This window comes from Pecten maximus, chromosome 13 (assembly GCF_902652985.1).
Source record: "Pecten maximus chromosome 13, xPecMax1.1, whole genome shotgun sequence".
Lineage (NCBI taxonomy): Eukaryota > Metazoa > Mollusca > Bivalvia > Pectinida > Pectinidae > Pecten > Pecten maximus.
The window spans coordinates 32,238,537-32,254,227 of record NC_047027.1 but is presented as its reverse complement, the minus strand read 5'-3'; the positions used below and the strand labels follow the sequence as shown (position 1 = coordinate 32,254,227).

General features: G+C 36.6%; 1 protein-coding gene across 5 annotated transcripts in view; it reads right to left on the bottom strand.

Annotated features, from left to right (window-relative positions):
• LOC117341332 (pleckstrin homology-like domain family B member 1) overlaps positions 1-15,691 on the bottom strand; it is a 167,594-nt gene that overhangs the window by 32,289 nt on the left and 119,614 nt on the right. For all 5 annotated transcript variants that reach the window (XM_033903188.1, XM_033903189.1, XM_033903190.1 and 2 more), the window contains 4 exons: positions 15,232-15,342; positions 14,506-14,613; positions 12,184-12,505; positions 8,485-8,671 (listed from right to left, as the gene is read on the bottom strand). In XM_033903188.1, the coding sequence (XP_033759079.1) occupies positions 8,485-8,671; positions 12,184-12,505; positions 14,506-14,613; positions 15,232-15,342 (728 nt within the window). The remainder of the gene's footprint in view (positions 1-8,484; positions 8,672-12,183; positions 12,506-14,505; positions 14,614-15,231; positions 15,343-15,691) is intronic.

Genomic DNA, 15,691 nt, shown 5'->3' with positions numbered 1-15,691 from the left:
TCATCCCATTGTTTATACAGGTGCTCAGGTGAAGTAAAACGTTCAGGTATACATAACTAAGAATAAAATGTGCACGTTTTAGTCTACAAACCAATATGTGTTCTGTTTACTGTTTTGATGCACAAGGCCGCCGAAAAAATAAGGAAAAAGTAAACGATAAATTACATATCTTCCATCGAAAAATGCAAAGAAAAATACCTGTCTGTCATTGATTTATCTATATATTCCTAAATTCTGAATACGAAGATGCAATAGTAACAATGATATGCGGGATGTTTTTACTCTGTTCAAAAGATTGTGGCAATGCATGATTATGCAGCCGATAAAACACTGACCACGGCCTTCACCTTTGATACAAAATCAGCACGCGTACGGTCGATCAATTTTCCCGGACTGTTTATTGTTTAATATTGTTAAATTGGAGAACAATATAAACGGATTTAAAGATAAATAATATGAGTACAATATATACATGTATATTCTTATAATATATGTAACGTTTTCATAGAATATTATGCTGTCATTTGCGACTCCCGTGTGTAAATCGTGTGTCTATGTCAAAGACTATTTTACGCATGAACTTTGTTTTTATCTGTAACTGTGCACAATATTGTTTATTAGATAAAGGAATAATTGTTATCATGTACAATTAATTAATTTCTTTGTTATTATGTATTGCTTATTTTCGACTATGTTATCATGCAAGCACTTGTTCTGCATACAACCGATGATAGTCGGGTTTTGTCTCCGTATACAAACACGGATAAGTCGAACCATCGGATAAGTCGAATATTTTGCTTGGTCCCGTCGACTTCGACTTATCCGAGTTTTACTGTATATACCTGTAATCTATATATACTTGTATATATGTAGGTATACCTTTAATCTATAAATATCTTTAATCAATATATACCTGTACAGATGTATGTATATCTGTAATTTATATATACCATATATAGCCCTATAAATGCCGTACCCACTGTATAGTATACAACAGTCCTGTGAGAGGTGTCTGTAAGACAAACATCAGAGTGAGATTATAGCCCTATAAATGCCGTACCCACTGTATAGTATACAACAGTCCTGTGAGAGGTGTCTGTAAGACAAACATCAGAGTGAGATTATAGCCCTATAAATGCCGTACCCACTGTATAGTATACAACAGTCCTGTGAGAGGTGTCTGTAAGACAAACATCAGAGTGAGATTATAGCCCTATAAATGCCGTACCCACTGTATAGTATACAAAAGTCCTGTGAGAGGCATCTGTATGACAAACCTATAAATGCCATACCCACTGTATAGTATGCATTAGTCCTGTGAGAGGTGTCTGTAAGACAAACATCAGTGTGGGATTATAGCCCTATAAATGCCATACAAACCAGTGTGTTACACCATTAAGCCTCATTAGCAGTCTCCACAGAAACTGATTATTACTGAATTGGATGAGTACTGTGATGATAAACGGAAAATTAATTTCACTCAACAAATAATCAAATATGTATCTTCCTAGCAATCATCTTAACAGCTTCCCCTCATAAATATTCATAGGTATTAAAACATCGTTAGCAGGTGAAAATAGTTTGGGTTTCTAGGTAAATCAATATGGGACAAAATTCCATTCACAAAAAAATAAATAAATTCCACTGGAGGTAAACAACTGTATCCCTCATCTGTCAGAATCCGCTCTGATAGACAACACACTTATTGGTAAACCAGATATAAGTATAGTATATATATATACCAAACGATTCCAATCACAGTGTTAATTTCCTCAATGTGGTTGATTGGAATGGAACCTGAAGATCCAGAAACTCTAGGCAGACGCCAGAGAAATTCCTTGTAAACAAACAGTGTTGTTTACTATAAAACTCTTATTTCATTCCAGCGTGCAAAACTGTTGGATGTATTTATCCAGGAATTACACAAGAATCAGATCAAATTACTGATGGCTCTCCAATAAAAACACGTCCAGATCCTGTAAAGCCCTGTCGGTATACAGTCAAACTTTCCTAAATTCTCCTGTGAACTCATCATTACATAACGCTAGACTCTTCTTTCCATACCAACAGAGATCACATGGTACAATAGATTCTCCACCTTCCGGATAATTTAAATGTCATTTAGATTTACATGGAGATTCTACCCAATGAATGTGAATGAGCACACAATTTAACAAACATCCCTCTAACAGCACAGTATCCAGTTCTGAACGGCCATGTCAGAGTGTAAGAATACAGGGAGTGTGAGCTGTCAGAGAGACAGAGAAGACAGCCTCCCAACTCCTACATCAATTATATATACCCGACTGACAAATTAAAAGTAGGCTTATGAAAGCAGTCTGGTTTACGAGTCATTAACTCCAGGAATGGCAATGAACTATGTATTCATGCATGTAGGTCATCATCAAGACCTTGCTGCCAAACTGTACACTCCTGACTACAGACCAAAACTATAGACCGAAAGTCCAGAGCCAGCATCACCAACAAAACGAGCATGTGAGCCTGATTAACAGTATAAAGTACCTGGTTGTGTGAGATTACCTCATGGAATCAAATTTTAATGAAAGTTGTCATCAAAGGGATATATAAAAACATAACTAATCATTGTGAGTTACTTCCCCTTATTGAGAGTTACTTCCCCTTACTGACAGTTACTCCCCCTTACTGACAGTTACTCCCCCTTACTGACAGTTACTCCCCCTTACTGACAGTTACTCCCCCTTATTGACAGATACTATTCCTTATGGATAGTTACTCCACCTTATTGATAGTTGCTTCCCCTTACTGACAGTTACTCCCCCTTATGGATAGTTACTCCACCTTATTGATAGTTGCTTCCCCTTACTGACAGTTACTCCCCCTTACTGACAGTTACTCCACCTTATTGATAGTTGCTTCCCCTTACTGACAGTTACTCCCCCTTATGGATAGTTACTCCACCTTATTGACAGTTACTTCCCCTTACTGACAGTTACTCCCCCTTACTGACAGTTACTCCCCCTTATTGACAGTTACTCCCCCTTATTGACTGTAACATATTTAGATTTGTAAGTGTATGTTGTGACATTCTAGATCATTTGTGATATACACCTCCAGTCTAACACTGTTTTCCTGATATTACCTGTGATCAGGACACTCGATCCTTACACAGGATTACAACTCACACCTTAAGTAACGATCGTGGATTAAAAATTAGTCATTCAAGCATAAAATCATAGCTACAGTTCAGTGATTATGGTATATCAGCATTCTCCCACACCTGAGAGAGTACATGCAGTCTTGCATAAGGTGACAGAATATTGATTCTCCTCAACAAGTTGGCCAGCGATGTGGCAGGCACGCTTTTTGATCTGACAGAAGTTACGTGGAATTGAGACCAAGGTGTCATTGTATTGGTCACCTGTCTCCCCTACAGAATGGCCATGGAATCTCCCATTCCTATTGATCACAGGCTGTCTGAAGTGGTCCCGGGGGATAGAATTAGTTCTGATAAACTTGAGAGGGGGAAAGACATCTCAGGTCATACTAATGAGATTTAATATCCTTTAATATCAGATTAGACATAAAATACTCATTATCTTTAATAATTCGTTGATTTAGATTCTGTTGAAGTTAAAGTCAAGTGTCTGCATGTGGTATAATGATGAGGTTATCTCCCCTAGAATGACACCAGTCCATCAAATAATTACCTTTCTGTATTAATTTGTACAGCTGTGTGATCAGATTGAATGACCAAGTTTTACTACACCAGAAGCAAAACAAAGGACTAGATCCAGTACAAATTCCCCAAAATATTGAAAGTCTGTGAGACGAATGGTAGGAACTCAGGACGAATGTCAACAGAAGCTATAAAGTCACTTGGTTTGATGTTCGGTTTTGGTTTGTTTTGTTTAACGACCTATTAACAGCCAGGGTTATCTAAGGATGTGCCAGGTTTCGGAGGTAGAGGAAAGCCGGAGTACCCTAAGAAAAACCACCGGCCTATGGTCAGTACCTGGCAACTGCCCCACGTAGTTTTCGAACTCTCAACCTAGAGGTGGAGGGCGACTGACAAAGTGTCTGGACACCTTAACCACTCGGCCACCGCTGCCCTCTCATGTTTGATGTGTCAAGAGAAAGATTAGCAGGTTGTTTTATTTGTTTGCTGTGTTTATCATCCAGAGAACAGGTCATGTTTAGGCAGTGGTCTCCTTGTAGTAGCTGGTGACTACCCTATTGAAACCAGAGACCCATCACCAGAGCAATCAGGATAAAGCGTCCTGCCAAAGGACAAAACTACCACAGCACAGACTAACTTGTTTCTGAGCTTCGAAGAAAAAACAAACCGACAATGGTAGCGAGCGTCGAACCACACACATTTGACCTTCACACTGAGTAGCTACTCTAACCAGCCTCAGGAAGATTAGCGGACATAGAACAGAGGGGTGTATACCCTGCAGGGCAGTACCATGATCATCATCAACCTACTGACCTTGACCATTGCATCAAGGTCATCATGGTATATGTAAGACACAAGGTCCAGGGCAAACTGATCGCAGCTTATTGTGAGGTCAAGGTCATAATTTGGTCAAATGCATTTTGGAAACAACAACAGATCCCAGAGGGATGCAAGCCATTGTACGATATAAACCATTGTATGATATAAACCATTGTACCATATAAACCATTGTATAATATAAACCATTGTATAATATAAACCATTGTATAACATAAACCATTGTATGATATAAACCATTGTATAATATAAACCATTGTATCATATAAACCATTGTATAACATAAACTATTGTATAATATAAACTATTGTATAATATAAACCATTGTATAATATAAACCATTGTACGATATAAACCATTGTATAATATAAACCATTGTATAATATAAACCATTGTATAATATAAACCATTGTATGATATAAACCATTGTATAATATAAACCATTGTATGATATAAACTATTGTATAATATAAACCATTGTATAATATAAACCATTGTATAACATAAACCATTGTATAACATAAACCATTGTATAATATAAACCATTGTATAATATAAACCATTGTATAACATAAACTATTGTATAATATAAACCATTGTATGATATAAACCATTGTATCATATAAACCATTGTATGATATAAACCATTGTATGATATAAACCATTGTATAATATAAACCATTGTATCATATAAACCATTGTATAATATAAACCATTGTATAATATAAACCATTGTATAATAGTTATTGGCTCTATATATGTTAGATATGTCCATTACTTTTCTCCTCTTTCCTTCTAATAAGTATTTCTTCAATGAAATTAGTCAGTTCACTAGACAGCACAGAGAATATTGATGGCTAAATAACAGAAAACTTGTGGAGAGAATCTAACGACACAGAAACTCACAGTGAGTTATGACATCTGTCTCTGGTTAGTTCTGTCTTCACCCTGAACTTTACATAGGGACGTCCACAATGATGTCGTCATCCCCTCGTTAATCAGGCTTAGTCTTAATTACCAATGAATGACTTCAGACGACTTCAGGCGATTAGCAACTTGAAATCCGATTGGCATGTAGAATGCTTTTGGTATTAGTCTAAAGGGCAAAAAACCCTTTGCTTGCCTGACAGAAAACCATTGATCTGTAAGGAAAGACAAGGAAGTAAGGGGGAGGGAGGGAGGGATGGAGGAGGGGAACAGGATGTTCAAATAGGGGAGGGAGGGGAGAGGGATGTTAAAATGTAGGAGAAAAGGATAGATGGGGGGGGAGGGGAGGGGAGAGGGATGTTCAAATGTGGGAGGAAAGGATAGATGGGGGGGGGAGGGGAGGGGAAGGAGGGGGGGAGGGGAGGGATGTTAAAATGTGGGAGAAAAGGATAGAAGGGAGGGGAGGGGAGGGGAGAGGGATGTTAAAATGTGGGAGAAAAAAACAGGGGGGGGGAGGAAAAATGTGGGGATGGATGGAGGAGATTAATGGATATAAGAGAGAAGGGAAAAGAAGGGGGAGGGTATGTGGAAGGGGAAGGTAGGGGAGGGTGAGGAGAGGGTGAAGGGGAGGAAAGGATAGTGGGGGGGGAGGGAGGGAGAAGGAGGGTGGGAGAAGGAGGAGGAGGGTAGGAAGGAGAAAGGATGAGGAGGGAAGGGGAAAGGTGAGGGAGGGAGGAGGGTGATTAAAGGGGAGTAGGAAGAAGAGGTAGAGGGTGACAGGGGAGGGGAGGAGGGTAGGGGATGTACCAGGGAGGAGGAGGGTAGGGGATGTACCAGGGAGGGAGGAGGGTAGGGGATGTACGAGGGAGGGAGGAGGGTAGGGTAGGGGATGTACCAGGGAGGGAGGGGGGTAGGGGATGTACCAGGGAGGGAGGGGAGGGGAGGGGATGTACCAGAGTGGAGGAGGTAGGGGATGTACGAGGGAGGGGGTAGGGTAGGGGATGTACGAGGGGAGGGGGAGGAGGTAGGGGATGGGGTGTAACTGGGGAGGGAAAGAAGAGGGAGGGGATGTACGAGGGAGGGAGGACAGTGAAGAGAAGAGAGAGGGAGGGAGGAGGGTAGGGGATGTACGAGGGAGGGAGGAGGGTAGGGTAGGGGATGTACCAGGGAGGGAGGAGGGTAGGGGATGTACCAGGGAGGGAGGAGGGTAGGGTAGGGGATGTACCAGGGAGGGAGGAGGGTAGGGGATGTACGAGGGAGGGAAGAAGGAGGGTAGGGGATGTACGAGGGAGGGAGGACAGTGAAGAGAAGAGAGAGGGAGGGAGGAGGGTAGGGGATGTACGAGGGAGGGAGGACAGTGAAGAGAAGAGAGAGGGAGGGAAGGAGGAGGGTGAAGACTGTATGGAAGAGGGAGGTTGGGATAAAAATGTAGAGGAAATTTGAATGAGTGGTGTTGGTTATAGGGCAAAGGTTTCTTGGGAAGGTGTAGAATACCAATTTAATTGAAGGCGGTGCCTGAAGATGTCGATGGATTAAAATAATGATCACATGTATAAATAATTCATGTATTTGTGAAGTGGTTTAGCTGTAAAACACTCCAACATGTCCAGGATATTAACTACAGAAGATATTACCAACTATACAATACCAAATCAATTATACATCAAGTTTCCATCTCTCGCAAACTTTTGCCTAAATAGCGGAAACAATGAACGCAGAAATGGGCCTGAATTAAGTACGGGTTGTCTTTATTTACAGAAGTCTTCCTCCGACCACGATTTATATTGTTTATGCATGAGAGACTCGTCAGGGTAAAATGATTGATGTCATCAGGGGATCTCAGAGCTGTTTATAAGGCTCGTGGTAAATTACAAAGACCATGTGATGAAGAGAGTACATCACATTTATGACAATTTGGTATAAAAAAAACATAAAAATACCTCACGAAAAGCCATAATATGCCTGAAAATCTAGAATCACTTCTTTCAAATGAATGTTTGAAAACATATAGCTATTGGTATTGGTAAAATGTGTTGCATTGTAAAACAACATTGTTTTCTTTCATGAATATATTCAGTACCTGTCTGTTTTGACTTGCCAGAGAAATAATCGGCAGTGTTAGAGAGGTATTATACAGTTAATAGGTGGAAATACTCAGTTTGTTCAGAACTGAAAATTATTTTTCCTATGTTAATTGCTGAATTGTTTTTGCAGCAAACATTTTGCAAAACAGCCCTCTAGAATTTATGACCATAACTACCATGCCATTCATATTCATTATTCTGTGTGTGAACGAAAATGTGTGGTTGGATCAAACAATTACAGTGCCAGAAAAGTATAACACCATGGTCACGCTTGCTTCATCACAGGCGAGACAATCTAATGACATCAAAACTGTTCAGTAGCGTTACAGAAGAAGCATTTTATAGTTTATATATCAGAAAGATAATCATGGTTATAAAAGGTTTTGTTTATTTCTTGGAACTATGTAAAAACTTAGGGGAAAAACAGCTGTTATGGCTTTAGGTTGGTGAAATTTGTGTTGAGAGTGAAATCCTTTGTGTTTTATACAGAGACTTTCCTTAGTTGTTTACCCTCGAGACAGCCACTTCATGTTACAACTATATACACGGGAGTCGTAAACTGTGTTGTGAAAGGCTGAAAGGCATTTGTCGAACAACATCTCATAAAACACAGAATGATGTATCCTCTTAAGTTCTATTTTATACACTGTCAGTTTGACATTTGTGTTTGTGCAATCGACCAGAATTACGCGATTAGTTGTTAGATTATTACAGCATTATACACAGTGAGTAACTACAAATATTTCACAAATATGGCAGAACATGGCATTGTGGCAATGGACCTGAAAATAATTCAATGTTTTCTTCATGCACATAAATTAACTAATATTCTTCACTGAAAATGCAAACAAACAATATTCAAAATTTAACATAATTATTTGTTAAAATTCCAACACATTGGCCACCAAAATGTTCTTTAGCCTGAGTTGCCCCCCTTTCTACCTAGAGTTACCTCCCTTCCTACCTAGAGTTACCTACCTTGTCTCTTTCTCGGATGGCGTTTCACAGCTGCTGGCTATGCTCGAATCCTCGGACTCCAATGAGTTAAAACTTTTACAGTTAGCCTCCCTGAGTTTACGCTCTTCCCACTGTGCTCGTCCTTCGTCAGCCGCGCGTCGTTTTAATTCCTCGATTCTTCTCTTCTCCTGCTCGATCACATTACCACCTGTTCACCAGAAGACACGGTTTATTCGTACACGATGCCCTCAACAAAATCTTAGACAACATATTTTGACTTTTTCATATTAAACAAACCTATAAGAAATTGAAGTAATTTGTTATTAGCATTGTTTTTAATTCTTAAAAATTCAACCATAAAGGGATTGTGAGAGAGAAATGTTCAAAAATGAATAAACAACATTTGTTTTAAGGTTTGCACCAATAAAATTACACTTTATAGCTATTTGCAGAAATTGATAAAATTCTGAGTATTTTACTACTACTATTTTTTAGCAAGCAGCCCTAAGGGACTGCGTTAATCATCATCATCATCATCATCATCTATTACTGATGTATTTAAGTAACAAACACAATATCTCTGAAGGACTTTTCTACACTTTGGACCTCAATTTTTGTTTCGATCCCTTGACAACTAACCTATAAATAGTACGACACTGAAGCAAGTTATCGTATAGAAAGGCGATGCTGATTATCACTTTCCGCGTGATTTTTACGTCCGTCGGTTAATCCTCGATGGATCCACATAACAACTTGTATGTATGACATATACTAGCAATAAAACACCTCACATCATATAAGATGGAAAACCATTTGTCGAACATCATCTCATAAAACACAGAATGATGCATCCTCTTAAGTTCTATTTTATACACTGTCAGTTTGACATTTGTGTTTGTGCAATCGACCAGAATTACGCGATTAGTTGTTAGATTATTACAGCATTATACACAGCGAGTATAACTACAAATTGTTCACAAATGTGACAAACTGGCTTATTATCGCCTTGAGAACAATTTCAGATTGATCAATTATCTTTAAGACCACTATCATAGAATGAAAAAGTTCACTAGGTTTGACCTTTGACTCCAAGAGGTCAAACATATATCCCTAAATCATATGTGATTTTATTTATATTTTTTAGTATGAGCTGAATCAAAGGATGTAAATCCTGTATTTATTATGTGTAAGTGTGTATGTATAAATTGATTTATCTAAAACTTATGTTGTCATCGAGTAAAACTCATAGTATTCCTAACCTGTAGTGACCGTTCGGTATATTCTTATCATTTCGTACATGGACATAATACATGTATAAATATATTAATATTCTAAATTTCAAAGATTCAGTACTCTACAAAAATCATATATATGATGACGAAATATACATATTGATTTGACACATGAAAGAAAGAAATGTTCAAAAAACTGGACAAATTTCATTAAAATCAAAATATTCATTCTTGAGGATTAGATTTCACAGAAAGGGTTTACAGGTTTGAAGTTGATACACTTTTCAGAATGAGTACATGGTAGAGATATAGCTATATCTAAATATACTAGCTACCCTATACTCTACTGTTTACATAGCTGACAAACTATTTTCTATAAGCTACAATTAGGATTTATATACAAGATTCACTTCAGACAGAAAGTATATCATTCGACAAGATACAATTTAGATTAGAGAGAAAATATAGTGTATACCCTCCCACTAGATCTATATATCGATTACATCAAAGTATATAGGGTAAATTTGGAATGAATGTTCACATTTTACCGGTGATAACCTTCAGAACCAGTCATATTGTCACAATAACTTTTAGGTGTTGATATAGTTATCCCCCCTTTGTTGAGAGTTTGGAAGCTGTTGATGCAAAGTTATCCCCCTTTGTTGAGAGTTCGGAAACAGTTGATACACAATTACCCCCCCCCCCTTTATTGAGAGTTCGGAAACTGTTTAATACACAGTTATCCCTCCTTGTTGAGAGTTTGGAAGCTGTTGATACACAGTTATCCCCCTTTGTTGAGAGTTTGGAAGCTGTTGATACACAGTTATCCCCCTTTGTTGAGAGTTTGGAAACTGTTGATACACATTTTACCCCATTTGTTGAGAGAGTAAGCTGTTGATACACAGTTATCCCCCTTTATTGAGAGTTTAGAATCTATTGATAAGCAGTTATTCCCCTTTATTGAGAGTTTGAAAGCTGTTGATACACAGTTACCCCCTTTATTTAGAGTTTGGAAGCTATTGATACACAGTTACCCCCTTTGTTGAGAGCTTGATACAGTTATTGGTGAGCGTCTGGGCCCCAGGGTTACCACCGGTACAATATGACTTTACAGTGATATGTGATATTAGTGGTGTATGTGTGATATACAGAACAGTCAATCCAAGGGGAAAGGTTTCAATCTTGGTTTGTACAATAATTTCTCCAGAAATACATTCAGGTTTTTAAACTTGAATGAATCAGAAGTAATAAATATATAAAGTCTATGTAAAAAAATTAATTTAATGATTAATTTGTGATAATTTATGTAAAAATAGATGCATGAACAAAATTATAATGATCAATTGGAGAATCAATCAGCCAGAATGACAGATTTTTGGTCTGTATTAACCATCCCCGAGTGTTAGGATAGCAGTGAGAATTATCGTAAATGAAGGTATCACCAAAGGTTTACATTACTTGGATTGACTGTTGGTTACATAAACTATGTGCTAATGTTAAGACTTCTCTGAAGATCTGTTCAACTGTCATAAAACATTAAAAAGATGTAATATCAACTGATCATTTTAATTAAAACACAATTCAAAATATATCTTTTATTTAGAATAATATTTTTTTAAGACTGTAGTGATTTTATGTCATGAAATGTAGTTAAAATAGATAACTGTACACATGCTGACATCACCAATCACTTCTATTTTAAGAATTGATCAGCTTGGTACTGTTTATCTTAATTCAAATTCTGAATCACAAAGTTATACAACAAAATTCTTTACAATTATTTCAGCTAATTTTCAGTCATGCACAGATCTTGGTTGATCTTCAGAGTACAGTGAACATGTGACCTGCTCATTTCCTTGGTTACCGGATAAATTCTGTATTTATCCTGTAATAAGCCCAGGAAGTCACAACAACTTTTACTGAAAACAGGGGGTGGGCTTATTACGGGATCGCTATACAGTGGCCTTGCCTCTGGAGCTGTTTTGAAAGATCTTTTTTCTGCATTTGGAATGAATGCAACAGAAATGTGTAAGACTTATTACCAGACATGGACTTATAACCAGATGTGGGCTTATTATCAGACATGGGCTTATTACCAGACATGGGCTTATTACCAGACATGGACTTATTACCAGACATGGACTTATTACCAGACATGGACTTATTACCAGACATGGGCTTATTACCAGGCTTGAACTTATTACAAAGCATGAAATCAGTAAGATTCATGGGCTTAGAACTAGGCATTTATCTAGAATTTCACCTGAAAATATAATCTAGTTTATTTTTACCTGGATTTAAGTATCAAATTTTCTGTGACTGACTAATATGAGAAAAAGATAATCTGTGAATTTTCCATTTGTCCAGAAGGACTTTAAAAATAATGGTTGATTGATAAAGTTGACCTGAATTGATTCATAAACATTTCTGTTGCATGAATTAAAATGAGCAGGTTACATGTTGGCTGTGTGTTGCTAGGGTGACTTGCCTTGCTGTTCCATAAATAGACAACGGTTTTTCTCTATGTCCTCAAGTGTGCTAGATTTTTTCCTCTCACCTGGGTACGCACTATTTGGCACAGTAAGCCCCCTTGGGGACCCCGTGTTGGACCCAGGCGTGAGCCCCGTTGGGGACGACCCAGTGCTGTAGTTGCTCCCGTTACTAGTATTTGGCGTGATTTGTAAATGTGATAAAGAGTTCGGAAAGGGAGACAAGTTTTGAGATGTGAGCAAGGGAGATAAATCCACTGAGCGATGAGTTGGTGTCTTTGGAAGTGAACTTTGGCCTGGACTCTTCAAATCCTGTTTATCCTGAAAAATAAACCATAGTTACTACTTAATCCAGTATATGTCACATATTCTACAGGGAAAATATCAAATCTTATAACTGGTTGGTTGTCTCATCAATGCTCCTCATTTAACACTTCATTATTTTGTTTATACAAGTAAACCTAAAAAATTAGCAGTTTTTTGTGTGAAATTTGTATTGATTAAATATCAAAATACAACTTTGTGTTTTGTTTTTTGTCAAAAATGAATAATTCACAATTCGAAAATTCATTGCCAACAATTAATAAATAACAATTGAAAATTCATTGTCAAAAAAAATAAATACCAATTTGAAAATTTATTGTCAAAAATGAATAAATAATATGAAAATGTATTAAATGTTTGTTTCAAAATGGAATGATAAGAAATAACCAGCATTTTCCCTCTGATTTTAATCCAGGAAAATATAAAGCTTTATAAGGCAAAACAAATTATCCTTTTTTTTGAAAAAAACAATAAGAAGCCTATTGTTACAATTTTATTAATGTTTCCAGGAAAAACTATGTGTACAAATGAAATAAATTCTCTATAATTGGACTTTTAAAACAGCAATTAATAAAATATTCAATCCTATTTGCTATGAGTGGTACAGACGTGTCTGATATGCTTGCCAAATTTGGTTAGAATTTCTAACCTATGTATTCAACTTTGGAAAATTTTAAGTAACATAAAATATTATTTCTACTGGATTAATCAAATTTTGGAAATTGTAAATACTTTAAATTATTTGGCTGTAATATGTTTAAAACATGGGTAAACAACTGCAAGTTTCTCTCTGTAAAACAGTGAGGATGTACGAGTCTGAAACTACACTTATCTAAAGTCTGTAGAGTTACCTCCCCTTTATGTTACATACCAAGTCTGAGTATGTAACACGAAATGTGTAGTGATATTTTGGACTTAGATATCCGAGTCCCACATTCATGTTTGTCCTGTGGGCTCCCTCAAATTTTAATTATCCAGTATATCTCTTAGTATTGGGACTGGATTTAGACTAAGGTGGAAAATCCTACAAAACTCACAAATATGGAATCTCGTCCTTGCTTTACTTATGTAGAGTGAAGAATATTTACGTTAGATCAAGTAAGATCAAGTTATATTGTATTTACGAGAAACCAGAGTGGTACATGAAATACAATTTGATATGCAACAGTTCTACTACCAAACTCTGGCATATAAAACTGTCATTATATAGAGAGAAATTTTACAGTCGACTTTCATTCCAGTCACCCAAAATCTCTCACTGTTAAAATTCTGGAATTAATGAGGATTGGTAAAATTTTACAAGGTGCTCTACAAAGCATTCAAACCGAAAAAAACACAAGACATGGAAATAAAGAACAGCATGCAGGTGTAGTTGTTATTGTCAACTTTAGTTTTATTCCAAGGAGATTGAACCTGGCAAATTAACAGACCAAAAAAAAAATTAAAAAAAATAAAATAAAAAACAAAATACAAGAAAATGAAAAAAAAAGAAAAGAAAATGAAAAAATTAAAAAAAAAAAACAGAATTAGGAAATGTCAGAATTACTGAGGAAAGGGATGGTTTGCAGTTTGATAAAATTTTTACAAGAGAGCCAACACAAGTAACATATGCATTGTGCCTTTTTACATTTAACTGAAGGAATGCATCTTTTTATTATCTTTAATAGCTATATTATACAAGAAAAGGAAAAGTTTCAGAACCAAGTATCTAGTAATCATACTTCTGTACTTTCGTCACCTTGAGGAATTCTCAACTGGAGTATATCAAAATGGAGGCAAACGCTTAACACATTTAAGATTTTTTGATTGGCTGATATATATCCACTAGTTTTGTATTCTGTATTACCATTGGTTAAAATCTGAGAGAGCAAAAATCTTTCCCTAGCAAGAAAATATAGAAAAAAATTGTCACTGCCTTGAAAACATATCAGAGGTAATTAATTAATTTTCTGATATTTCACTGATTGACACGTTACGACGTAAGTGAGGAAGGATACCTCGGTCTCATTGTCTGACGAACGTCCGCCATGATCTACATCGCTAACAGACAAGAACTGTGATATTTCCTGAATTTTCTTCATCACTCCAGCTAACTGTTTCTTGTCCTGTAAATTAAACATCTCTATCAGTCAAACGGAAACAAAACATCTCAAATTATTTATAAATGGTGAGGACACCCTGACTGGCCTTATTGTATTTTGTGTTTGACACTAAAACAACAAGTTATAAACAATTACATTTATTTCAACTATAAAGAATATACTTAAATTAAGTTTTAATAAATAGAAAACTTCAAAAGCCAGCCAAAGTTTGTGAAACTCGAACGGTACCACCCAAATAAACTTGAGAATGTCAATTGGGGAGAAGCTGGGATCAAATTTAACAACAGTTAGAGAAAAGTTAGTCTGGGGCAAACATGCAGGTAAAACACATGGCATAATTGAAAATGAAAATATATAAAAAGATTTTCTGTAAAGTAAATTAGCATAAAAAGGGTGACAGAAGCAGGTTGTAAAACAATGACAACATTTGACAGCCAATCAGTAACAAGCATTTTGTAATTTTCTAGAAATCTATAAAAAGAAACGGCCTTGATAACTTCTGTTCATTTTTGTTCGGTCTTATTGTACATTGTCAATAATAAACTTCAACTAAATATAGATTTAATTTGTATAAAGAAAGATAAAAACAAATATGGCAGCCGAGCTAGTAACTATAGCTACCTTTCGGAACTCCTCTACGAGCTGTTGGCGTCGTTGCTCCATCGTTTCCATGTCCCTCTTAACATTACTCAGCATCTCTTTTTGCTGGTTGTCGATCTGCTGTAGACGTCCCTACAAGGACAATGATACTCACTTAAGGCAATATGCTAAAACAGTGACTAACAGCCAGTTATCCTCCCACAAATTTTCATTAGAGTTGTCTACACACAAATTCTCATTAGAGTTATCTTCCCACAAATTTTCATTAGCGTTGTCTACACAAAAATTCTCATTAGAGTTGTCTACACACAAATTCTCATAAGAGTTGTCTACCCACAAATTCTCATTAGAGTTGTCTACCCACAAATTTTCATAAGAGTTGTCTACACAAAAAAGTTCATTAGAATTGTCTTCCCACAAAAACGATGCAAATCACAAAATGTTTTGTTTTTATTTTACCGTCATTTGTCTGTTCTTGTAC